Source organism: Neopelma chrysocephalum, unplaced genomic scaffold (genome assembly GCF_003984885.1).
Source record: "Neopelma chrysocephalum unplaced genomic scaffold, ASM398488v2 Primary Assembly neopelma1_24, whole genome shotgun sequence".
In the NCBI taxonomy this organism is placed as follows: Eukaryota; Metazoa; Chordata; class Aves; order Passeriformes; family Pipridae; genus Neopelma; species Neopelma chrysocephalum.
The window spans coordinates 7491373-7517346 of NW_020897693.1; the positions used below are offsets into that span (position 1 = coordinate 7491373).

The 25974-nt window shown below is 43.1% G+C and overlaps 1 protein-coding gene across 4 annotated transcripts in view; it reads left to right on the plus strand.

Annotated features, from left to right (window-relative positions):
* The first annotated feature begins 13182 nt into the window (after positions 1-13182).
* The window catches only part of OSBPL5 (oxysterol binding protein like 5), a 178713-nt gene continuing 165921 nt past the window's right edge, over positions 13183-25974 (plus strand). For 2 of the 4 annotated variants that reach the window (XM_027701817.1, XM_027701853.1), the window contains exon 1: positions 13183-13291. In XM_027701817.1, the coding sequence (XP_027557618.1) occupies positions 13277-13291 (15 nt within the window). In that variant the 5' untranslated portion in view covers positions 13183-13276. The remainder of the gene's footprint in view (positions 13292-25974) is intronic. The other 2 variants (XM_027701826.1, XM_027701860.1) reach the window with 1 other exon arrangement.

The window sequence follows — 25974 nt, forward strand, 5'->3', positions numbered from 1 at the left end:
CTTTGTCTTATTTTTTCTTTATTGGGGTTTTCTTTTTAGTTCCTTTCAATAAAAATAATTTCCTAAAGTTTCATTTAGGAGGACTTTATAATAGATAAGGAAGGTGGGCTCCCATCCTCTGGGGTGGCCCTTGAGTCATTTGTGTGTTACAGTCACTGGAGCTCCCTGCAAGGCTGTAATCTGTCATTCAGACTTGCCTGGTAGGACCTGAATCTGATGTTACTGTGTCCTGCCACTTGGTAGATTCTCAAAATGAAGAGCTTGATACCAGGTAGAGGAACAGGACCATCATCCAAGGTCCATCAAAAGATTTACATTGACTGAAATAGCCTTGAGAGAGGACCAATGTTTCTAGGACTCATTTACTTTCAGAGGAACAAGAGTGAGGATTTTTCAATCCCTTTAAGATGTTCTGTTGTTGGGAGGTGATAGAAGGGAATGCAGAAATATCTGTTTTATTAATGTTACAGCTGGCTGCTTGATTACAGATTAGCTGTCTGTAGATGCATATAACATTATCTCAGGTAAGTCCTTTTCTCCCAACATTTTTAGGTTCCATTCCTGGCTGCCATCTGAATCACTCCCAAGGAGGATCACATGCCTGGAGGGTGATACTGGCATTCAGCAGCTCTCCAGTTCATCATGGGGTGCTGACACTTAACTGTAAAATCTTGTGATCCCCCATGGTAACTTCTGTGTTTTCTGAAGTGACTGGGTGGTGAGATAGGAAGAGCAGTGTGATTGTCTCATCATCATTTAGTGGGGGCATGTGCCAGCCACATGATGTTGTCTGAGTGCTCTCAGTGAGATTCATGTGGCAGAAGAGAAGCTGTGACAATGAACCTGTAGGACCTGCAGCAGGTGACCACCACTGCCAGGGGTAATCAGCCTCCGGGAGACTTCTGGGAAGTGAAATTCCTCGCTTTTTTTTTTCCCCCCTGTAATTCCATAAATTTGAGATATTAGAACTTCAGTAAAGCAAACTGTTCCAGTTGTCATTTGGAGTGTTACTCTGTTTGGGTGGGTAGAGCTGAACCCATATATCTGAAAATCACGTTCTGTACTTGGTCTTGTCATGCATTAGTTCTTATGCCTTTGACATTAAAGAGGTGGAGGTCAGAGAGGAGAGGACATAATGTTTCTGTCCTGTTCTTCACTTGATAAATGGGATATGTTGATGGTGCCCTTGCATGCCCTTCCTGACTGGGAGTTATCAGGCAGCAAATGGAGTTTGGAGATGAAAGATGTGGATGTTTTTGTGGAAGAAGGTCAGAAATGGGAGCTTGGAAGGGAAGGACACCTGAAAACTTTGCACACTGTGCTTTTCTGAAGCAAAAAGAAAATGCCTAGGTCTTAACAGCTCCTGGTTGTTCTGAGTAAAAACTAATTAAAAAATGCAGATGCAATCACTTTGGTCTGGGGCCAGAATGAGAGGCAAGTGAAGATCAGTAGTTAACTTGCTTCTGAGGTAGGCAGGTACAGTGTTTTCCCGCTTCCCATACCCACCTAAGAAGTTACTGTACTTCTTTTTTTCAGTTACTCTGGCACTGCTGCAGAGAGTTCCTTTCAGCTCTTCACAGAAGACCTCGGGGTGGTGAAACCTCTGGCTGCAAACTGTTCCATTTCAGTACTTTGCAGAAGTGTTTAAGGAGTTGGTACCAAACAGTGCCTCCCTCCAATCTTGTACTTTGTTCCATTCTCTCTACCCTTGGACTTGGCAAGCCCTTTGCCCATGCCAACCTCCTGCCTGCGAGGGAGGAGGAGGCAAATGAAGCAGAAAACCTGAGTCTGAAGTACCAGGACAAGCTGCTTCCTGCCTACATTGCTGGCTGAAGGGAAGGAGCTGTTAGAACATCTCACATGGGGGAGAAGCTGAGAGCCCTTCTCAGACTGTTTCTTAGATCTGAAGAAAAAGATTAGTGATCCAGCCCTGTTCTTCTTTGTCCCTGGTACTTAGCAGAGCCCCATTTATTAATTCAAGTTGCTTTCCCTGGGGTTATTTCATTATATATTAATAGACATAATTTCCTGACAGCAAGAAGAAAAGCTAGCAAATTATCCCCTCTTGCTGAGAAAAGATAGTCTAGTTTGATCTCAAGTGAGTTATTTTAATTTGCATTTTACCTCCAGCTTTCCAAGTAAGCATGAAAAAAACAGATTCCTTGGAACAATGTTCTGAGTGTAGTGCTAATGTCTCATGGACATTAATGGTGCTGACAAGAAGTTTGCTAGAGACATGAGAGCTGTGTGCTCAGTGTACTGGGGTAAGAGCTCTCTTCAGACACTGCCACGTCTCTGCCCTTGTTTCACTACAGGGCAGGATGGACAGGAAGACATGTATCCTCTGGAAGAGATTTCTGGACTTGTTTTAATTTTTTATCTGGCAGTTTTTTGATGTGGTGTTTTTAGAGTTGGGAATATTCTATCAGAAGGAAAACAGACTTTGTGATAAAGACTGATCTAATGTCAGCTCTGATTAAGGTATGTATCTACCTAAAAGGTGATTGCTGTCACTCCAGAAAGAAAATACATCCTGTTCATTTCTGTTTTAAGCCTCCAGATGGCACAGGATACCACTGTTCTTTCCAGGGAAAGCTTTCCCTGCCAGGCTGCTCCTTTTTCACTTCCTTCCCAGGTTCTGATCATCTCCCTCCACCCCATGTGCTCTTTCCCCTTCCTTCTCCCTACACTGTAGGTGCAAAGCCTGTCTCCTCCAGTCCTGCCTAACGCTCCCTCCAGCCCTCGCCCATGTCAGGCGTCAAGTCCAGGCCACTGTGCCTATGGATGGCTGGCTGCCTCCTCCACAGGGATATGTAGAGTGTTGTTCATCTGATCAGATGACTTTTTTTCAGAAAGTCTTAAGCTCAGCAATAGCTGGTAACACCAAATAATCCTTTGCTTCCTTGGGAAGTGTTCTTACTCTTCAGTGTGTTGATACCTAGGCATTTTCTGATGGTGCATGTAGTCCAAGGTGTAAGGGCTCTGGCTGGGACCAGCCTGGTGCTAGTTATTCAGCTTTCCCGGCTGTGTACTCATTTCCCACCCTATCGGTCTGCTCCACAGCTGTTCCCAGCAATAATGGATTTATAGGATTGCTGAACACAGTGCAGATACATCAGTAAGACAGCAAACAGTGATGTGCTTGCTCATACTGCTTAATATGAGTAACAGTTAAAAGTCTGTTTCAGTCAATGGATCTGTTTATGTGTGCGTGTGTAACACTGTGATTTTTCCTTGCCTTTTTCTGCACAGGTCCTTAGGGACGTTTTAAATGCAGCTTTTAAAGCATCCGGCAACATCTGCTGAGTTACTTTGGTTTCTTCCATCTCCCACTTGAAATACAGCAAGATTTCAATGCAAAGCTCTAGTTATAGCTGCATTTTTTACAAGAAGGCAGTAGCGGAGATGGGTGTGTAAGAGAGCTCTAAATCTGCTGGAAAATGTGTCTGCAACTGCCCTGCTGCTTATAAACCCTTCAGCCTTTGAGCAAGGAATAAATCAAAACTAGAAATAACACTTCACATCAGAACTTCCCATGCTTGTGTATCAGCACCCGTCCTGTGGACGATCAACTCTGAGAAGGGTTTGGCTGGGCTGAACAGCTCTCAGCTGCTGCCTCCTGGTCCGAGTGATGCTCCCAGTGCTGATGGTGACAGGCCAGGTTGACACGAGCTGAAGGAGAGCTGAGCTCTGGAAGCCAGTTACCAAAATACTGAGAAAAATTTCTGAACAATAAGGATCAGTCAAACCTTTAAAATCATTGTAATTTAGTTATAAGCCAGGTCTAAAGCTATTGAATTGGATTTTTCTCTGCATGATGATCTCTATAATGTGACTGAGATGCCAGCAAATATATTTCATAGTGTTTGCTGCAATCAATATTTTCGTGTGTCAAGCTCACTGGCAGCACATTGGTACCAGTCATGTTATTTCTGTTAAGACACTTGATGTCGCTGCTTGGTATTTTGAAAATGAGTTTTTTAGGGGTTTAGAAAGTGGGTATTTTAAAAATTAGGTTTTTAGAGGTTTAGAAAGTGCTCCCTTTAAAAAATGCCACTAAAGAGAGGTTTGAACAGTTCCACATGAAAAAAAAATATCTTTCTTGGGAATTTCCTTCCCTTTCGACATTTTTAAAAGCAATTTAAAGTAGAGATGAACCTGGCTATCTCAATCAGGATTTATAAATGTATTCAATTTTTGTTTCCTGAAATGCGTTTTGTAGTCCAGGGGACTGAAATACTGAGAAATCCAAAGAAAGCACTGATCCCTATCACATGTGGAACATGACTTTCTCTCTGCTCACCTATTCTTGCAAGTCAGACAAGAGAGGGAATGTAGGCATACCCAAACCAAACAGCTTGCACAGGGCCTTTGCAAACCAAGCTTAGAGGGGTTTTTTGAGCAGTATTAAGCACACAGTTAGAAATGGGTGGGACAGAGAATATGGAATCTGAATATATATATTCATGTCAATCAGTAATATCCCTTTAAACTTTCTGTAGATGATATTCTGAGTTATGTAGAACTGAAGACATATTACCCTAATCCAAACAGCTCTGCTATATGTAGATTTCAGTATTATATGTGTTGACCTATTTCAAGACATGCATTTTTTCCATGGTATTCTCCTACCTGATTAATAGATTTGAGTTAGGGCCTTATTCTAAGGAGCTGTGGAAAGTAGATGCTCTTTCCTGAAGAGCATTGCGCTGATCCATCCATCACATGTATTTGGGTATCCACTTTCTATTTCAGTGGAAGTTACTTTTTTTTATTATTATTTTTTTTTCCCTCTCCAGCAACGTTATTCTATTGCAATGAAATTTTACAAGTCAGTCTTCGGAAGGCAAAATGTTATTACCAAACCAGAGCCTTAGGGCTCTCTCAAAGTCACTCGCTTTAAATGATATTAGAAGTTAGTGGAAGTACGAACTATGGTCAGTTGGTTCCGGATGAAACATCATTGTAGTTGCAATTTATTACATGAAGTGATCAATATGCTGTAAGTGCTTTTACAAGGTAGAGCCAGAATCTCTGTGAAAACACAACCAGCAGTCTGCAGAGACTGCTCTCTCTGCACTCAGGCAGAACACAACGCTGCTACTTTTCCTGGGTTTGGGCTTTCACTCAGAGAACATTTCAGCTTTCAAGGACTTTGCTCTTTAGTTTATTTTAGAAAAATCAGGATGGCTGTGGTGGACTCAGGTGGCTGCTTCCTGGGCTGAGGACAGAGTTGCTGAGGAGGGAAGGACCATCTCCTGATTAGAGTTTGCAATCAGTGCTGTGGCCAGAAGCAGGAGATGGACTCAACCAGCAGGTGCATGAGGCACAAGGCAGCAGAGTGATGACCATGGTCACCCTAATAAGCAGCATTTGCGATTGTCTACCATTTTTTGGACTACTTAAATACAAAATTTTCAGGAGACATTTGAAAGCGGTTTTGCAAACTGCTCAGAAGTAGTTTCTTTCAGAAAAATGGGTGGAGTAGGAATAAAATCAGAGGGCTTTGTGGGCGATTCAATGTTGGTATCATTAACAAAGACAAACAATCATCTATGAAATGCCATGAAAAGGATTGGCAAAATGAATGACGTCTTTGCTAGCAGCTGCGTTGTGGGGGTGAATTGCTTTCCCAAGGCTGGGGGAAGCAGAAGGCACTCTTGCTGTGCTGAGGGGCTGTGGTGGGGAAAACCTGTGTTAAGTTGCAGATGTACCCTGCAAATATTTGCAGAAGTGAAGCTGTGGTGCTTCTTCTTTCACACAACAAAGAAAGGAAAAAAATAATATTTTCTGCATAGTTAAATAATTCCATTGCAAAAAATATAACATCTCAATAACATGTAACTATACCAGAAACCACGAGGCAAAGAGCAGGGAGAGATTAGTGTGGAGCCTCTCATCAGCCTCCATAGAGAAGGCATCATGCTCCAAGCTGGCAGTGGCCTTTTAACTTTGCTGATGTGTAAGGAAAATTCGTACATGCTAATAGTCAAATTATGATTTCCCATGATTGAAAGGCAGGAGCTGCTAAGCATAACAAAGTGAGCTTTCCCTGCTCAGTAGGACATCTGCCAGCGCTGTGATCAAATTATGGCTTTCCTTGGCCCACAGTCAGGAGCAAACTGCATATCCTTGATCAAAAGCGCAGTCTGCTGGGGTGGAGATGGTTTAATTATTAGTGACAAATCTGACAAAAGTCCTTTGAAGTGACAGTCTCAGGATGGCTTAGTATTCACATATGGGGGAATGAATTGAGTAATTACAGCAAGAAATAACCTCAACAATGAAACTGAAACATAAGGTGGGGGTTGAAGCTGCACAGAGCCACAGGCACCAGGTGTGAGGGTGGCCAGGCACAGGGGACTTGCTGGTGCCGAAGACTGTGGGTGGGGGAAGAAATGTTTGGGGTACATCACTTGTCCTAGAACATGTCTGGCTTTTTTTGGTCTGGTTCTTGCTATGCAAAAGCAGGTGAGGGACCAGCCCAAGAAGTTGCAGTGGAGTGGTGCCTTGCCAGCCTTGCAAAGGCTCTATTTCCCTGTTGGGGGCCAGTCCTCAGAAGCAGCCCAGGGCCCTTTGTGCCAAGCAGAGCCCCAGCACAGGAAACAAGAGATTCAATAGGGCTGTAATGGATGGAAAAGCCCGGAATAACTCTTTCGGATAAATGAAATGCCAACTTCTCCTAAGTAACTTCACTGCAAAGGCAGAAAGCAAATGGAAAACACAATGGTTTATGAGGGTCTTGCTACACCTGGGCAAATACCCCTGCCCTGGAAGCTGACTTTTAATTGCAAGGAAAGGGTCTGTGAGCAGCCTGAGTGTGCCTGCTCTCTCTAATCTGCCCTGCTCCTCTGGTAAACCAAAACCAGGCAGGCATCCTGAATGTGGCCACAGGCCTCCTGTTTCGGGTGTGGGGAGGACTCATTTCAAAAGGAGGAAGTCACGGCACCCAGATGGATTCCCCTTGGCAGCAGATGAAAGCTGTGTGGTTTGAGAACAAAGAGCTTGATTTTTGCATGTAGGAAATGAAGAGATCAGCTGAGTAATGCTATACAAGCTGGAGGGGAAGCCTTAAAAGTTAAAAAAAGCACATTACACTTGATGCATTTGCTGGTGATGCTGACTGAGGCATTCTGTGCTAACTGAAGTTGCAATGCAATGCAGATGAGGGTGCTGGGCAAGGACAGTGGTAGTAACAGCAGATTCATACCTCTTCTACACTGCAGGACATCACTGTCACTAAAAAGAGGAGAAAGGTGCTTTGGGTTTTTTTTAACACAAATCTATCTGTTGCTGCTTGGAAATGCGGGCTGGAATAAAATGCAAGCAAGGGTATCCGGTACTTGAATTGCAGAAACCAGTACATACTTTTCCTCAGTTTGGCTGGACTTGCATGCTGTGGAACTGACTTGGAAGAACCAGGGCTGGTATCAAGTGTACATGGCTTCATAGCTCCCATGCATGATCCTGTTGAGAACACACATGAGTTAAACTAAGATTCCTATTGGCACTGGCAGTTGAAAACAGCTTTTAAGATCCTGGCTCTCAGAAAAAGCTACTGTATGTATACTGTACTGTATTCTGTTCTGTATGTAATACCTTATTCCATGGGGTTATGCACGTTCCTCACACTGCCTCTCCTCTCCTGGCCCCCTGGCTACCAGCAGGGCTGTTCTTCACAGTGTCACTCACTCCTCACTGCTGGTGTGTATTGTGCCCTCCCTTGCCCTTTCCCGGAGGCAGCACCAGCTTCTGTGACAGGCTGGGCAGTGCCCTGTGGTGGGACCGATGGGGAATGGTCTGGGTCCATCACAGGGCAGCCCTTGGGCCCTCTCCTCACAGTGACCTCCCCACTGCTGCCAGCACCTGGGATGGATCTTCTCCTAGCACCCCCTCCACCATTGGGTCCAGGCTCTTCATCCAACCTGGCCACCACATCCAATGTACTCCACTTCCTGCATTGCTGGGGACACGACTGGCACGGCTCCTGTGTAACCAGGTACCCAGCCCTTGTGGCACCCTGCAGGTAGGTCTGCCTTCTTCAGACATTTCCTTCCAAACAGAATCAAAGTGAAAATGGTGCTGAGAGAAACAGCAATTCCCATCCCAGGCGAGGGTTCCCTCAGGGCCCTCTGAGATTGGCATCGCCCTGGGCAGGTGGGAGGGGATGCTGAGGCAGCTCCTTGGGGTTCTCTACCACTGGGGGGGCTGAGGGGAGTTTGTTTTCAAACCTCACATTAGAGTTTCTGGTGCACACCTTGGTGGCCACACCAGACTTTTTGGGGGTACACTGGGCTCCCCCCAGCCCACAGCACCTGCTCAAGGGGCAGGAAGGTTGTTAGGGAGCCTAGAGGGGAGACGACATTTCTGTGCATCAGCCGCTGGCTCTGACACAGCGCTCCTACCTCTTCCCAAGGTCTGAACCAAACCAGTCTGTAAACATGCAGGATTTGGGGTTCTCTGGTAGAAGCCAGCAGTGTCCAGAGCTGGGCCAGGTTGTAGATTCACACCCTTGAGAGCTGATGGTGATGGAGGGCTTGAGTTGATGAATCATGCTGGTTGGTCCTTGTGCAAGTGGAAGGGGAAAGACGGTGAGGGTGGAGGGATTAATGAATAATTAAACTCTGAGACGGAGGAACATACATAATGCATGATAAATTAGTCCAAGTGCAGCAGAGGAAGCACGAGTAAAGTTTGTTTCAACAAGCATAAAATGGGATGTGACAAGGTATTTACGCTAGAACAGCTGTTTGCTAAAATTTTTCATTTATTTATACAAATTTCCTCCCCCTCACAGTTAGGGGTCTGCCTAGAGTGGGAGAGAAATCAGCAACTGAGATGGAAAATAAGTTTGGTTCCTGTTAGGTCCCAGTCCAGCATGCTCTCTGCCTGGGAGACCTCCTTCCCTGCTTAGTGCTTTCCTTTCTGATAATCTAATGCAATATTTCCCTCCTGGTTGTTTGGGCTGCAATTTAACTGCAGCTAAGGCGGGTAGGGTAATGCTCTTAATTCCATGGAAACAGTGAGGCCCATGTTGACTCACTCTAGCCTTTTCTGATCCCAGATTCCCTAAATGTTTTCTTCCTTCCAAACTGTCTTTGCTGTTACAACATAAATTATTTATAAGATGTTACATTTCTTACAGATGGTAATGAGGCTGCCAATCAGAGGGCACTGACTCTATACTGCAGTGTCAAACTGATTTAAGGAGCGGGAGGTGTGTGTAAATAAACCCCCAGTCCCTTCCTTTTTTTTAAACAAACCTGGCAAGTCTGTTCAAATTTACTTTTCCCGTAAATAACATTAAAGGCCAAAAGCTGCATTATTAGACTTGCAGAGTTGCTTCATCTGAATCAAAGTGAGTTCTGAACAATATGACTTGTTTCTTTCCCCCACTGTGAATCACTTATTGGTGATTACGGTGTCACAGGACACCATACACAGAAGATGTTTATTACAGATAGCTGGTAGAGGTACTCAGACACACAGAAACCACAGCTTTGACAGAGCTTTTGCTCATCATAGGCTGTATATGGAAAAGGACTGTGTGAAGCAATATGGAGCTGAGCACTGAAACACCAGGTCTTTGATCTTGTCTCTCCTTCTGTGTTCTGCTCACTCCAAAGCAGCCTTCTGCCTGAAAGCAAGGGCCATTGGATGCTGTGCCTGCTGACCTGCCTGCTCCAAGAGAAGGTATCTCACTTCTCACAAGTGTGGACAGCACACAGGGAAATAATCTGTTACTCTCTGCAGCCTGCTTTATTTCTTGCACTTGGATTTCTCCATGTTTCTGGAGTTCACAGAACAGAACCCTCAAGCAGGGACTGCTTAGACTTGAGGTGGATGAAAAACCACCTGAGTTCTTCTGATTGTTTTACTACTTTTTCTTATACATGGACTTTCACCATTCCTTGCTAGAAAACGTAAACTTATGGAAAGTCACACCATCTTCCTGTCATTTGTGTGCAAAGTAAGCGTGAAGAGTTGAATATAAAATAGCTTTCTCCCAAAAATCTGTATGTTCTCTTTAAACACTGAGGTCATCTATTTATTAAAAATATAAATGTTAAGAAGCATGCAAATACTGAGCCCATAAAACATACAGTTATGACTGCATAACCTCCTCACTGAGGACACACAGATGCAACTGCATATCCAGGTGCTGGAAGAGATGGAGAAGGGGGAAGCAGCTTTTGATCTTGTGTTACAGAGAAGCCCAATGCAGTTTTAACAGCCTTAGCTGTGTAACTACAAAGATATGCTTCAGTTCCTTGAAGTGTCATAGGCTTCCTGCATGCTGCTGGGCTATCCTAGTAGTTAGGAGGTGAGGTAGCAAGAACACCCTACTTCACAAAGCCATCCTAAGGATAAATGTGCCCAAGAGAATAAAAATGGGCTATGGACAGGCAAAGCACAAGAAAGCTATGGAAAGTCCTCGGTGAGCTGGGTTTTTTTGTCTGGTAGGGTTTTACCCCTTCAGCTGTTGGAATGACTCACTGATTTGCACGGCCACTCTTGTTTATGGATTCTGAAAAGCTTTGAGCACGGGACTGTGATGATGATATGCCCTGTCAGCCATCTCTAATTCAGCTAGATTTCTTTTCTTTGTCTCCCTTTTCCCTCTGAGTGCCTTAATCTAGATGGGCCTTACCACTTTAAAACTAAAGTGGGACACAGGGATGTGAGAGAGAGAAAAGGAAAATATCTGAACTACCTGCCCTGTTCCAAATTAATTAGAGCCAAACCCACCTCAAATACGTGTAGAAAGCAGCTTAGAAAACACTCTCTGTTACTGCATTTAAATCCTGAGCCTAAAGCTTATGATGAATGATAAACCAAACCCTGCACCAGCATCTCTCTGTGCAGTTTGACCTCACTCCAAACCCACTGAAGGAGAAAATGTAGGTGTTCACCAGGTTTCTAGCACGACGTGCACAACTTGCAGGCTAAATCAACCCAATGCTTGCCAGTGGGATGGGATACCAGCAGAGCTGCTTATCTGAGTGATTTTTGTTCTCAGCTGTATGAAAATTGAGAAGTTCCTGGTGGCAGGCTGCTCTGGTAACTTGCTTGGCATCCCCCTCTATTGCACGCCACTAGTGTGGGCCCTGGCCTGCTGCTGGTTTTGTGCTCCCCTACTCCCAAAGGTGTGGGGGCTCCTCACTTGCTGCCATGTTTCCCTTAGTTTCCTTAAGACGGTTGCTTCTAGTAAGTATATGTTCAGCTTGGCTGCCTCTGCAACCAAGACACTGTTTTCCTAAGCTACTACTTGACAAGACCCTATTTGAGGGAGCCCTCAGCATGTAATTGCCCTCAGACTGGCATTTGTTCCCTGCCCAGAATTGCCATTGAAAGGGGAGTATGAAAGGGGAATACCATTCCTTCAAATGGAACCCTGTGTTTTCCAAAGATAGCGAAAGATCCCCAGCCAGAAGAAAAACCTATGTGAATAAGCATGGGTCTATGCTAATTTACATCAAAGGAAAATCCAGATCATAAGTGCTTGCACATGTAGCTTTTTAAGATCAGAGTGCAAAGTCTAGGATGCTGAATTGTTAGGCTGTGCCTCTGTGCTGCCTGATTTTAGCTACTGTGCTCCTGAGGAGCCTTTTTTCTAGCTCCTCCTTTGTAACCCAGCCTTCAGAGCTCTGGGGGTGCCATCTCTGGCTTGTGGTCCTCCAAAGAGCTGTAGATCAGCATGAAAAGAGAGCAGAGGTCTCACATAAATAAGTGAAAATATATCCATGTTGAACCAGGAGATTAAAGGCAACGGCACATGAAAGTAAAAAGTGGTTATTGTTAGTGGCAGTCTTGCTGACCCTCTTCTAATATCTAATCTATTCTAATTTCTAATCTTCATATTCTAATCTTTTTTTCCTTACCATTTGCTTTGTCATTGAGAATCCCCTCCCACTTCAAGGTGCAGCGTAGCTTTTTGCAAAGTCTTAGCCTTTCAAGGGGTTGTATGAACTAAGACAACTTTGTCCTCTAATACATGTAGGTGAGGTTATGTAATGTTACTGGTGAAGATTGGATGGGATTTGCTCTTCATTTGTGTCAGGAGACTGAAAGAAATGTTGCTGGAAACGTGGACTTTGGCCTTGGCTGGCTTCAGATTGGGTGGCAAGTCAGCTTTGCAGATGAAGCACCTTCTGTGCAAAACTTCTGTGGAAACCAGAAGTTACCTCAGAGAAGTTAGGGGAGGTAAATTACAGCAAGGGAGTAAAACAATGTGCAGAGAACACCCGTGCTATTTCTCTATTTAGATTTTGTGGCAAAATGGGTCATCTGCTGCCAAAATACATGTTCTCAAACTGGTGACACGTAGGCCTGGTCTTCCTCAGGTGAAGACCTCCAAAGGCCTTTCATGACCTGCTAACATGCATAACTGCAACAAATGCCTTGTCATCTTTAGGCTTTACTGTTGGTTAGCTAACACATAGTAAGACTGACTTCTTCTGGTTTTCCTTGAAAAGGCAAACCCTAAGGCTCCCCGATGTCAGCCAGCTCCGACTGCCAATTCTGTGAAGTCTTGTTGCACACTGGGATATTTTGCTGCTGCCGTAGGACTGGCAGGGTGAAATCAAGGGCTCCTACAAATGGCAGTGAAGCCCAGGACAAACACGTGGGTCTGAGGACAGGATGACTTCCCGCAGCCACTGCAGCATGTCAGCTCTGGAAGATAAAATAGGGGTAAAGTTTTCACAGCCTCCACAATGTCCACCATGGACAACACCTCTGTCTTCAGGTGAATGCTACGTTCTGTGAGCAGTAATTTCCACTGCCCCATAAAAAGCTAGGTCTGGTGTGGTATCCCCCTTAGCAGTGTGAATCCACAGCTCTGGATGTTGCTGTATTGCTTCCCAGCACATGAGGCACCTGCTTGACTCATTTCTTTACCCTTGTCATTGTTCAGAATTAGCTGTGCACCCATGTTAGCCAGACAAGCCAAGTGTGAGTTGTTTTTCATGCAGGATGACTGCATACAGCAGTGCAGGGAGGGGGAAGCCAGATTTTTGGAGAGCAGACCCTTGGTATGGGACAAAATGCTCGCCTGCACTCTGATGCTGATTTTCTCCTTTATTGGCTGCTCCTGAGCCTGCAGCCGGAGGAACGGTCTCCTGTGGAACGGCAGCTTTAGACAATTTTATTGGCTGATGAATCTGATCTTGTCTGGCCACCTTCCAGAAACACTGACTTGCCCGAGATGAGAGTGAGAGGAAGGTTGCTCTGCCTGGGGCTGTAAAGCAATTGTTTTGAGACCAACGTAACACCCATGCCTTGCTGCACGGTAAGTATATAATGATAGGTCCATATACCCACATGTATATGCGTGAAGTGCTTTATAATATAATTGCTGACACAATTAAATGTGCAGCTCCTGTGGACTGTGTCTCGTTTGCTGCTTAATCATGTGAAAATGTACTTGGTAAATTGCTTGCCGTCACAAAATGCTCGATTAACTGTTGCAATGATCTAAGTTGAAACACTGTATTTGTGTCCTACTCTGGTCATTTCCTGTGCTGCAACACACTGATTTAAGCTTTTTGGCATGAGAGAATAAGATGCAGCTGCAAGATGTTGATATTAAAATGTTTTCTTCAGTTTTATTATTTTGCTAGTGGAAACTCAAAATACCAGAGCTGCTTGCTAATATTTGCTCAAGTCTTCTAAAAATTGCTGATTATTCTTGCCCTTTCTTTTTTTAAGGGCAACTTCTGTGAAGTTTGATGCTATGGATCGTTTTGCAAGTTGTGTTTTGCAACAGAGCAAAAATAGGGCAGAGCTAAGGAAGGGAATGTTTTTAATGTAGCCCCCAAAGTGTGTGGAGCTCAAAGTGGCAGGATACTGCATTGCACCTACATCAATTGCAAACAGCTCTCCAGATGAACATTTCTGATGAGTCTCCAAAACTATTGCTACCTAAGGAATTGATGATTGACCAGCATCACTGGAACAGAATGAAGGAATGCAGCTTTTTAGACTGCAGCAGTCCTATAATATACAAAGATGCAGCTAATCCTGAAAGTACATCATACCTGCTGCTTCAGAAATGATACTAAATATTCCGAGTTTTACTCTAATAACCTGGAGTGCCCCTAATACTGAGAGTGGAGTTTGAAACTGTGTCTTTTTAACAGCTTTGGGAAACAACCTTTTATCACTGTATTTGTTCAAAATACCTCTCTCTAATGTTTCATCATTCTTTTTTTTTAGGAGAGATGGTGCAGGAAGTGGGGTTAGAGTGTTTTCTGCAAACAGATCCCTGCTAAACATAGTGCAGGGACAAAATAACTTCCCGAGGGCTAAGACAAAGTATTAAATTAAAGCTGAGTAAAGCTATAAACAGTCCTCTAAGATTTCCTGAGCTAGAACTTTCCATACTCTCGGGCTGTGTGTAGCACAACTGTGTTGATGGCAGTAATGTTTTTCTGCATTCTTCTTCCTGAGGGCCATTGGGGAACCTGAGCGGCTTCATGATTTGCCTTGACTGGAATAGCTTTGCAGTACCATGTCGGCCTTTGATGCAATGGGTTCCTCAAGGAGACAGAAGTAGATGGTATGGTGCTGGCTGTAGCCTCTTAAAATCACCTGCACCACAGCTGCCTTTCCAAGCAGTGTTGAAGTTATGTTTTGAGAACTCTGGGAAGAGGATGCTGTAGGAGGGCCAAGTTTTGCAGGTGGAGGAGAGACATGAACACTGAATTGCAGCTGTAGCTGTAAGGAAGAGTCTCCCCATTATGTTCAAGTGGGGGAGAGGGGAGGCCTTGGTGCAATTCCATCTGTATTTCAGCTGCAGAAGGAAATAATTTATTGAACTGGCTCCCACTTCAAATGGAATGACAGTACATGAAGTTGTGTGGCTCTGTTATCACCCATGGTTATGAAAGTGAACTAGGACCTTATATCAATGAGAAATTATGCATAAAATGTGGTTTAATGTGACTTTGGTGCAACTGTGTCAGGTAGCATTGTCCAACTTTGATGCTGTGTCTTCTAAACATTTGTTCTGTTGGCCCTGTAAATAGTCTAAACTATTTTTTTGCTTGTTTCTGTGTTTCTACACTGTTCCTGTTCCTATTCTTGCTGGCTGAGGCTTCTAAGGGAGCCATGGGAAGCTGATATTCATACTCATTGGATTTGAAATATCCCTTCTAGAAATCACAGGCATTGCCATTCAATGGAAGATGAGGGAGGAATGGAGAAAAGTGGAAAAAGGAGGCAACTAAAAATATCATAAAGCTTGTGATCTTTTTTAATGATTATATTTGGCAATTCTGTAGAAATGAATCCAAGAGAAAACTATGATTCTCTGACTTTTAAAAAAGCATTTATCTGGAAATGTTTCGGTTTTCAACTAAGATCTGAGTGAAGAAAGTGGAGATACACTGATTTGTATTTTGACAGTTTAAAATAGCTTTTGTGCAATGCTTTTACAGTGTGTTCATTTAGAATGTGGACTTGCAAATTACGGGAATATTTTAAAGCACTTGGAATTCAGAATGACACGTAAACTGCACTGACTTTATCTTTCTTGGGTTTGTTGGTTAATTTGCCTCTGAATTTGTATTTCTGTACATGTATATAAACATAATCCCATTAACATATATAATAGTAGGAAGTTGGTAGGCAATGTGTTTACATATATATCAGCATATTACTGAGCCATAATATGAAATATTTGCTGTCAATATTCATGTATAAACCTGATGTGCTGTGGATTCATGCTACTAGTAATAAGGCAAGAAACTGTTTATGCTCTGTGATACAGATACCCAGATCAACAATGGGAATGAAAACTGGAATTGTTCTTCCATTTTAATTACAGCCTGACAAATGGTGCATTCATTTTTCATTGTTAATAAGTGGCCCATATGGCATCCTTTGATCACATGCTCTACAGCTTCTGCAATAGTAAGGCACTTACTTTCAGGGAATACAGAACGTAACATTTGATCCGGCCTTTCTGAGCAGAATATTCTCTTGAGCAAGAAAATGGACACTACCAGGAGAAGGTACCTTAGGTAGCTCAGAGTTTTCCAGTCTGAAGGCTTGGTGCATGGTGCACCCACCTCAGAAGCAGAGCCAGCAGCTTCTTCACATTCCAAATGAAAGAACCGGAAGGGTTTTTCCCCACCAGCAAATTTCATTCTTTCACAGAATATGTGAGAATGGTTTTTCCATGGTGCACAATCGAGATTCCAGGATGCCTGGCATGCAGGGACAGAAAAAACTAACCAGATAGAAGGGCTTTATTTAGAAAGTAAAGCAAAGCAAACTTAGAATTTCTTTGTGTGTGAGAAATATGCATCACAAAAAACTCCACCAACCTCACACACACACACACCTTGGAATAAAGGCAACCTATTTGCTTTTAGTCATGGTATTTATCATACCTTTTAGAAACAAAACTGAAATCCGTAGCCAGGACACCAGCTGGAGGCATTCAGGAATATCTCCATGGAAATACCATCTTGGAAAGCAAAGCTTGCTGAAGTTTGCTCATTATTATCTGCAGAGCATTGCAGTCTGGGAGAAAACAGGAGCTAGGTGACAACTAGTCTCCTGTTTTCTGCACCCACATTCACAACAGATGGATGGGTGATAGGATCTCTTCAGAGCAGCTCATTACAGTGTAGCTCTTGCAGCCACTTTGATCTAGGTGCGTAGTCAGTGTTTGGGACCTTTCTGGGGTGTTCCTACCAGAAAAGGACAATGATTATGCACAGCTCAAACCTTTAATGTAAACTTTAATGCTTATAGAGCATGTGTGTATGTTCACTTCTATTTCCACAAACACAAGAGGTTTCCTCTCTCACAGTTTTCATGTGATCCTTCAAGGGGCAAGGAGATACAGGAAGAAAGCAGGAAGAAGGAGAGAGGGGAAGCTTATTGATCTTGCTTTGGGAAAGTTTCATCAGTAAGACAGCAACATGTGGCCACCCGTCACTGCTGCAACACTGTCAGCACCCCCAGAGTAGTTACAGCTTCTGCTCTGGCAGCAACAAATGGCAAAACCCATTACCACATATAAGCAAAGATTTGTGTCCCCTTAACCTTTTGCAAATGATGGGCACAATATGATAGCTTAAACGCCAAGGCAGATGGTGCATTTCTGCACCATGCATCATTTTGTATGCATGATGAAATGTGGCTGGCTAAGTGTGTCCAGATGGGCATTGCTCCTTTGAAGAAGAAACCATTAAAATGTGGCAATCTGTGGGAATCTAGGCTAAAATAGGCTCTCGCATAGAGAGCTAGAATAAGGCAGAAAGTTGCAAAAGTTGTTCTCCACACAGGTAACTGAAGGGGGAGGATCCTTTCAAGTTTGTGTAATCAATTAATTTACTGTTTCATGGAACTCAAATATAAGACATTGTGAAAACAAGGAGTGATGTGAACTTTCAGCCAATACTCTGGTGCTAATATATAAAATGTTTCCCCAACATACCTTATTTCTCTTGTTTTTTTAGGAAGGTTTTTTTGAGAAAAATGCTCTTTGTGATGTTAGAGGCCTGTAATTTTCAGGCTAGACTACAAAGGGATTATATACTTACTATTTTGGTTTCCCTTTAGAGAGTTCTGCAATGTTTCATATCCAGATGACCAGTACAGGTTTTATGTAATATGTAATTTGCCGCATGGAATATATGCTGGTCACTACCTCTGTTCTTAGAGGAGATGGCAGCTAACAAAAACTACATCTGACAGGCTGTTTCTTACTGTGTGGAATGATCTGTCATCTCCTCAGGTTCTTGTAAATTGCTGTAGCTCAAGATTAGGGTAAAATGTTTAAAGTTATCAAAAGCAGCTTTAAAACCTCTGACTTTCTAACATTAAAAGTGGTTTAGGGGCTTATAAGTTGATTCCTATAATCACCTTTGAAATGTTTTTCTAGTCCATCTTCCTTAAATGAATAGAAATGTCTTTATTTAATACAAGTAGAAAGGGCCTAACTTTGGCCACAAATAATTGCTGATCATGAACTTGCTGAAAGGTTATCTGAGAGGAGTAAAATTTGGAAGTGACTTGCTAAAATGATAAGATTGTCAGAGACAGTAATAGGTAAATGCCTCAACCTTTGTAATATAAATGATTACACTTGAAACTAAGCATGGATGGACAATGCACTTGTCTCAGCATAAGAACAGTGAGCACTTACCCTGCGCAGAGCCAGGGGTTGGACTCCACAGTCTTTGTGTGCCCCTTCAAACTCAGGGTATTCTATGATTTTGTGACTTAATTATTTTCCAGAATCCATGACACAGGAAACAGGAATTTCCTCAAGCATTCTATCACAGCAAATTAGGTTTTTATATTAAACATTCCTGCTTGGCCTGCAAACCAAACCTCATTCCTCTTGTCCTTGTTTAACATGGTGGACATCACAGTTTAATATTAAAAAAAAGGAAATATTAAGTCAACTTCTTTACCCCCCTTTTATCAGGCAAGGCTCTGGCTGGGTGAAAGGACAAAGATATGATACATGAAAACACGAGTGGTTTGTGTTCAGGTTTATGTCACATGTTGGCTCCGATATGTGGGCAGCACACTTTCCATCAGAGTGTCACAAAAATGCTGTGAAGACCCTATATGGGCAGTGACTTCTACATGAAAATAAAGGTAACGCACTTGACTCAGTCAAGCCTGTGATATATTTAGATACCCACTGCAGCAACTTGCACCAACGCAAGCTCTGAGTTGCAGGTAATTCACGTGGCTGTGTCTCAGCAGTCAGTCCCTGCTTCATACCGCAGTTAAGTTGCACTGGCTTCCAGTTATTGCATCTATATCTGGCATTTACATGGTCCCAGGAAAAGTCTTGTCTGTGTGAAGTTTTGATAAAAGACGGTTAGATTTCTGAAAAGTAAAAGGGAAGTAACTTTGAGTAATCTGGGAAATGTCTTTCTATCCAGGCTTTATTAATGATCATTTCCTCCTGTGGTTATTTGCATACACTTACGGACCCCAGCAGAGCTATTTTCCTTGCTCTGGTTTTGCCTCATAAAATTCCATAGAGCTGTCATTCATGCTTACCAGGGGTAAAATGGTGTGATGTAATCTAACTATAGGCAAGGTGGCTTAATTAACACTTACAGTCTGTCTTTAATAGGAGGGTTTAGGATACGGAATTTTGTTTTCTAGTAACTTCCAATTTTTCTTTTACATCTTTCCTCTACCACTGTAGCAGTGGAAAAAAAGCTCATGTGCTTTCATGTGACCATGCAGCTCCACAGAGGGACAGGGAATGGTTTGTTCAAGAAAAGTCAGTGTATTTAGGGCAGGACTCAGTAAATTAACTGGGAGCCTTTTTTCTAAAGGCTGATTTATGCCAATAGGGAGATCCTCATACAGTGTGGAGCAGCACTGTGCTGATCTCAACAGAGCTACTTTGTTTGGTGGGGATTAAAAATCTAGTCCCAAGTGTGTGTGATTCTCTCATGCTGTTGCAATTATCACCCCTGTGCCTGGGGAAGGTTGTGCCTCTGTCTCCTCCTCTTCTCTCTTTATGGCCTAGCAACCCTACAACGCAGTATTGGTTTTTGGAAGGTCATCCTTGCTCACGTGGCAAGCTGTGTTTGTGCCTTGGTGTTGCTACTTATGCAAGCTTAGAAGCCATGAGAGAGGTAGCAGAGAGAGCACAGCAGCACTGGCTTTGCTTCACTGCCTCCAGTGGGACCCCAGGACCTGGTTTGCCCAGCTCAGCTCATGCTGCCATTTCAGTGCTCACTCAGTTTGTCTACACATAGCAACAATGTGCTTTCCTCCCCGGAGCGAGGCCCACTGAGTTGGTAGGAGTCACCCTGAGATGTGCTTCCCTGCTGGCAGTGGCTCATTGTGCTGTATTGAACTGGTTTGCTTCTTACATATGGCAGCAGGAAAAGCCTGTCCCCATGCTGTTGCTCCTGCTCAGTTTATAATCTTAAAAGACATGGTCTGCTTGACTAGCATTCCTTCTGTGTTTGTAGGTTAGACAGAACTCCCTGCGGGTCAGCTTTATGTCTTCAGCTGTAAATGTAGGTCAGCTGGCTGCTGCGCAGAATGTTCCTTTATCCTTAAAAGCGCAGATCCTCACACGCAACTTCACAGTACATTGCGTTTGCTTGTCTTGTAAGAAAGCTCATTTTGCCAGCGTAGCCAGTGATGCAGCTGCTCCTGTGACATCAGCAGTCCTGCCAGCATGGAAGCAAAGTATTTTTCAGTCTAGGTGTAGCAGATGTGCAATGAGAGCAATTTCTGCTGTTTCTGCCAGTTTTCTTTAGTAATGAGGGATTGATTTCAGGCCTGTTAAAGGAATTATCGTAGGGTGTGATAGTTGGTGCCCATAAATTAATGCAAGTCCTTCAGTTCTTCTGTGCCCAGTGTCAGTCTCTTCTGATGCTAAACCTAAGATTTGTTTATTCCTACTTCCTAGAGAGTCCATCAGAGGTTTGAAGCCTAGATGCAAAAGAGATTCTCCCAAGCTTGCAAGGAGCCAGTTGGGTTCAGTTACTCTGCTGTTTTCTTCGTAGCACACATTTGGTTTACATATCCCTGCCTGCAGGCTCTAATCTTAGATGTGACACTTAATATGCTTTGAATTTTTTTAGCCCAGTTTCCTAGGAAGTTGAGGCTTATGCAATCCTTATGCAAAAGCAAAAGGCCCAAAAGGTTTCCCCAAAAAGACAGCAGAGACCAGGCAATGTGTTCATGAATTGGAAAATTTATTTGCAATATGTTGCGTACAGGAGAAGGTAGGTGGTGCAGAGCTTCTGCTGGTCATGGCTGCAGGGAGCCTCCAGCTGCTTGTAAAACCATGGCAGGGCATGGACTGGGGCTCCTAATGACCTCCAGAGGTCCCTTCCAACCTCAACCATTCTGTGATTCTGTTGTCCATGAAGCATTAACCCTACAACAAAATTCAGCAGAGAGTTACAACTCTCAAAGGCAAACAAGTTATGACAGGTGCCTGCACTGAGAGGAAGGCTGTGGCACAGATGGGGCAGTTCTGTGGCTTGATTGGCATGAATATACTTGAGTCACCATATGTTGACAATCCTCCAGAGCCACTGGTGGTTGGTGGACATAGAAAGGAGCAAGGAGGAGAGATACATAGAAATACAGGACCCATTAGGTGGTCTGTGGGGAGATAAGAAGATGGTGCATCAATGCACAGGATGTTTCTAGACTTGATTACTTCTTCTGGCAGGACACCTTGTCTGCATCTAGAGAGAAAGAGATGTGGATGTGGCTGTGGTAGTTAACCAAAAAAAACAAGTGTGGTCCCTTTTATGTATCTTACATTTGTTTTCAAACAATGCAAATTTGTGGAGACACCATCAGTGTGGCCAGCAAAACAAACACAGCCTGTTTGTAATATAGAAATCCCTCTATTCAAATATAAAATAGTTTGACAAATATCTTAGGACACAATTGTTGTTTTAACAAGTGCAAACTTCTCAAAAAATAAAACTATATTTCCCCCAATACTGGAATTTCTTAAAAACTGACACTTGATATATTACTGTTTTATTGAAATTTATTTATTTGGCTACCATAAAGAGTAAAACAAATTCAGGAAAAACTAAGAAAAGTGGTTTTTTTTTTAAATTAAATTACTTGCATTTTTTTGAGAAAATATCACTGTATGTATAGTAGATTATTGAAATTATATGACATGAAACCAAATCCCATTAAAAATTGCTTGGTTCCATTGCTTCAAGAGCAGAATGTTACTTTATCCTGCTCATGAATCTTCTGTTCACTGCTCTTTTTTTTAACCTCTGCCTCCTCCTCCTTGAGCACAAAAAAGAAATGCAAAACTCCATGTAGGAAACTGAAATATCAAAATTCTACTGCAAAAATGGCTGCTAAATTGATGCCAATTTAATAAGCAACTTGCAAGGCCACTTAAGTTAAAAGAAAAGAAACTCTAAAGGGAGTCCTTAAGATCAACCTGACCCATTAGTGCTGAGGCAAGCTGTTCTTCCTGGAGGACACCCTCAAAATAAGACCAATAGCTAAACCTTTGAAAAAAACAACCTCAGACTTAGATGCAGAGTTTTACCTGGCACCATTTGGTGGCGTGCTGCCAAAGCCAGTTGAGTTCATCACCCAGCCCCATGGGCAGGTATTGATGACATTCTCTGGTCACTTACAAGGACAAGTGCCACTTAAGCTTCATCCAACTGTAAGTGAATACATGGTGCTCACAGAGAAGTTAGTTACCATTTTTCTGCAGCAGAGAATCAGGCCATTTGGAACTTCAACCAATTTTCTTTCAGAAAGAAAATTTCTTTCACAAATGAGAATAAAATAGGGTTTCATAATGGAAATGATGTAGCATTAAATATGGATTGTCCCTTGCCTCCCCATAAGAAACAAAGGACATTTTTTATTTGACAATATATGTAAAATCCCGGGTTTTTTTTCCCCATTTTCTTAACCTTAAATAGCAAATCTGCAAGAGTAACTCCACGTGTCTTAGCAGTCATTTCCGTCTGGTAATGGAAGCATTGCTGCCCAAGAAAATGACAGGAAAAGTCTGATGAAGAACCAATGCTGAGAATATATAACCAGTCTGGAAGTGTGACAGGCTGCCCAGGCTGCAGAGGAAGGCAGAGACAAGCCCGTCCAGCTTGGCCCTGAGTCCCCCATCAAAAATTACTGGCAAGAGTACATTGCAGCTCTCTTCTTTGATGTTCCTTGTTCTGCCAGCCAGGGATTTGCTTATCCTCTGCCCCTCTGTGGTGCAGGAGGATGTAGTTTTCCAAGATCATCAGCTTCCTCTGGAAAAAGCATTTCTGTTCTGGCCATGGCTAGATGCAGAGAAAGATTTATCTCAGCTGACAGAACTCCAGAACTGGAGGCATGTTTTTGTGTCTTCAGGGAGAGTCCCATGTACTGACTGTGGCCCAGCATGTGTCAGCTGGACTACATCCCCAAAATCTCTGGGAGAGAGAAGGAAATAGTACCCCTCTGAAGAGAGGATGATTGGTTTTGCTTGCACAAGGATCAGTCAGGTGCAACACAAGAGTTGTGCAGTATATGTTCAGATCCTTATGAGTAATAAGATGTCAAGGGGTTCTTTCATTGAAAGGGTCTGCAGAAAAATATTCCTCTAAAAATGCTTGGCTGGAAACACATCTGCTATTATAGTCTACTAAATAGATGTGAATAAGACTTTTGTCAGGAGTTTTGATGGGACTAGGCAGATTCATAGCAGCAATCAAAGTGTGACCTAACCAAATTTTCTCTTTTTTTACTCCTCCAGTAACTACCTGAGGTTGATTGGCTTTCGTTACAGGATTCTATTTGGGCAGCAGTGGGGATGGGCAGGGAGCAGATGTTCAGTGAACAGCAGAATCAAGGAGGAAAAGGCTTTTTCCAGTGACTGCTATAACATCTTGAATGGTGATGGGGAAGGTACCTGAGCTTTCATTGTTACCGCAAATGCATATATATGGCAGGAATCGGGAGGGGGAAGGATCTGCCTGCTTTGCTGTCAGTTGAGGGTCGAGCTGCCAGCAGCCAATGCTGACAGTGGCTGTTTTAAATCAGACTCTGTCAAGGTTTTGAAGGTGGAGGGAATGTGATTTTAGAGCCAGGGCAGTGACCTGGAAGGAAGTAGCAAAAGCGCTGCTGACACTGGCAGCAGATGACATGTGGGTCACAGGCAGCACAAAACAGAAGATGGTTGCTGGGCCAGGGCTGTATGGCTCAGCTGGAAGTGGGCACAGGAAGCAAAGTGTGTGTTTCTATGGTGCCACATCTCTGTGCTATGGTATAAGAGGAGGAGGGTGTTCTCCTCAGGCATTTGTGCCATCTGAGCTGAAGCACAGGGAGGCAAGGCAGGTGCAGCTGATTTTTGGAGTCCTCTCACCAAAGATTACAGTTTGGGAGGGAGGTGTCTGTTTTGCCTTCCACCACTGTGCTAGGAGGAGTTCCTTTCCTAGGCCACCTGACTGCAGCCCATGGATATCGGCACCATGAGAGGACGCAGTTGTAGGGACACCCAAACTGCTTTCCCATGGCTTTTTCTGGGTACCAGGAGCAGCACAACTGCCTTAGCTTCTCCCAGAATCTGGGCTAAGTTAGCCTGCCTTGCAACAAGACTGTGTTAGGTAGGGAGCAGTATCTGGACGCTGTGCTGCTGGTTGCACTTGATTTACTCCACCCGTCTCTGCCCAGCTCTGCATCCTGCTGTAGGGACAGCACTACAGAGGCTCTGCTGTCTGGCAGTCAGAACTGGGGTTGGAAGATAAGCAGATAAAAATAATCTTTACATGAAAGAGGGTAATCAATCACTGAAACGACTTATCAGTGCTTGTTAGGGACCCTTTATCACTTACAATTGCTAAATAAAGATGATGTATGTTTTTTTAAAATATAAAATTCATATGTATGAGTGAGTTCAGTGATATTGTCTAAACAAGAAGCCAGACTATGACCGATGATCTTTTCTGGCCTTATAAAAATGACTCTATACATAATTTATAGAGTTCTAATGAATATTAGAAGTACAGTATTAATTTTGTCTTTAAATATGTATACTCATATCTGGATCCTTCTTCTGACACACAAGTAGATTTAATAAGAAGTTGATTCTTCATAGCTAATGACCTTCATTTATTCTGGCATAAAACAACTAATATTATTTCATAATATCCCTGTAGAATTAAGAACGGAAAGCTAAAGGGAAGTCGCAGAGTCCAGAACTCTGAGGACCCAATGTGAAAAAAATTCTGTCCTTAATATTAGCAGAGTTGAGCATGACCAAGAGTAAATTGCAGTAAGATAAGGATTTATGTAAATTAGGGGACTTTGAATATGAAGCAAAATTCACTGAACAGTCTGGAGTATCTTCCTGGGAAAGTGTTTCACGATGTTTCAGGCCCATTAGGTCTCTTTCCACTCAGCTGCTCCCTGCTCCCAGTTGTGGCAGTCAGTGAAAAGAGTTATTTGTAAAGATGGTAGGCTGTATTTTGCTAGGATGTCTCTGAGTGTAGGTTCCTAGTGATTCTGAGGAGGTATCTTGCCAGGACTGCTCAGAGTAGTTGGTTCTGGGGTTTCTGGCCTTTTGGTGTGCCCAGCTGCTGCTTTCCACCTGCCTCAGCGGATGTGGGATTGGAACCAGGCTCCACTTTGGAGGAGACTGTCACAAGAAGGGAGGCTGCCTGCAGTGCCACCACACCCTGCAAAAGGAGCAGGAGGGCCAAAGGCATCAAATTTTGAGACTGCTCAAGTTGCCAAAAGTCAGGAACACAATTCTGCATGGCCTTGGCTCTGCTGTATTTGCAGTCAAGGAAGTTTATGAACACCTTATTCGCGATTAAATGTGTTGTCTTATTAGTAGCTGCCTCACATTGTATACCAAAGTAAAATACCTTTATCTGGAGCTCTGTAAATTAAATCAATACTTTACATTAGACTTTTTTCCAGTGGTTGTGAATTCCTTGGAGATGCTTCGCTTTATTAACAAGAAGAGTGTGTGCTCTGCCAGACACTGAGAAGAAATAGGTTATGATTTCCGGAGGGTAGGATTTCAAAAGCCTTTGCAGCTGCTAAGGTACAGTTTAAACCTTTTCTGCTTGGGCCTTGCAAGTGCTGTGCTTGCCAGGTTGGCTTCTGGCCTAAGAATGTCAGACATCAGCTCTCGCACATGAATCTTTTCCCTTGTGGTTTCCTGATGTGTTGACAGAGGGAACACACCACTCTGTCCTCTGATATTGGTACCAGCAAAGGTCTAAATATGCAAATTCAGGGGTATTGTAAGCTTTTTGCAAAAACTCTTATAAACTCACTGAACTGAATTTTGAAGTGCTATAAGCATGAATTATTCTACTTAAATGATTTCCAGTTACTTCAGGATTTAAGCCAGGCATAGATAAAGCCAGCAATGTAGTGAAGTAAATTCAGATAAATGAAGTTCAGTTATTTTTAATTTGGGCAACAGAGCCATTTTTTTCTATCAAACAAAATACAATCCTCTCT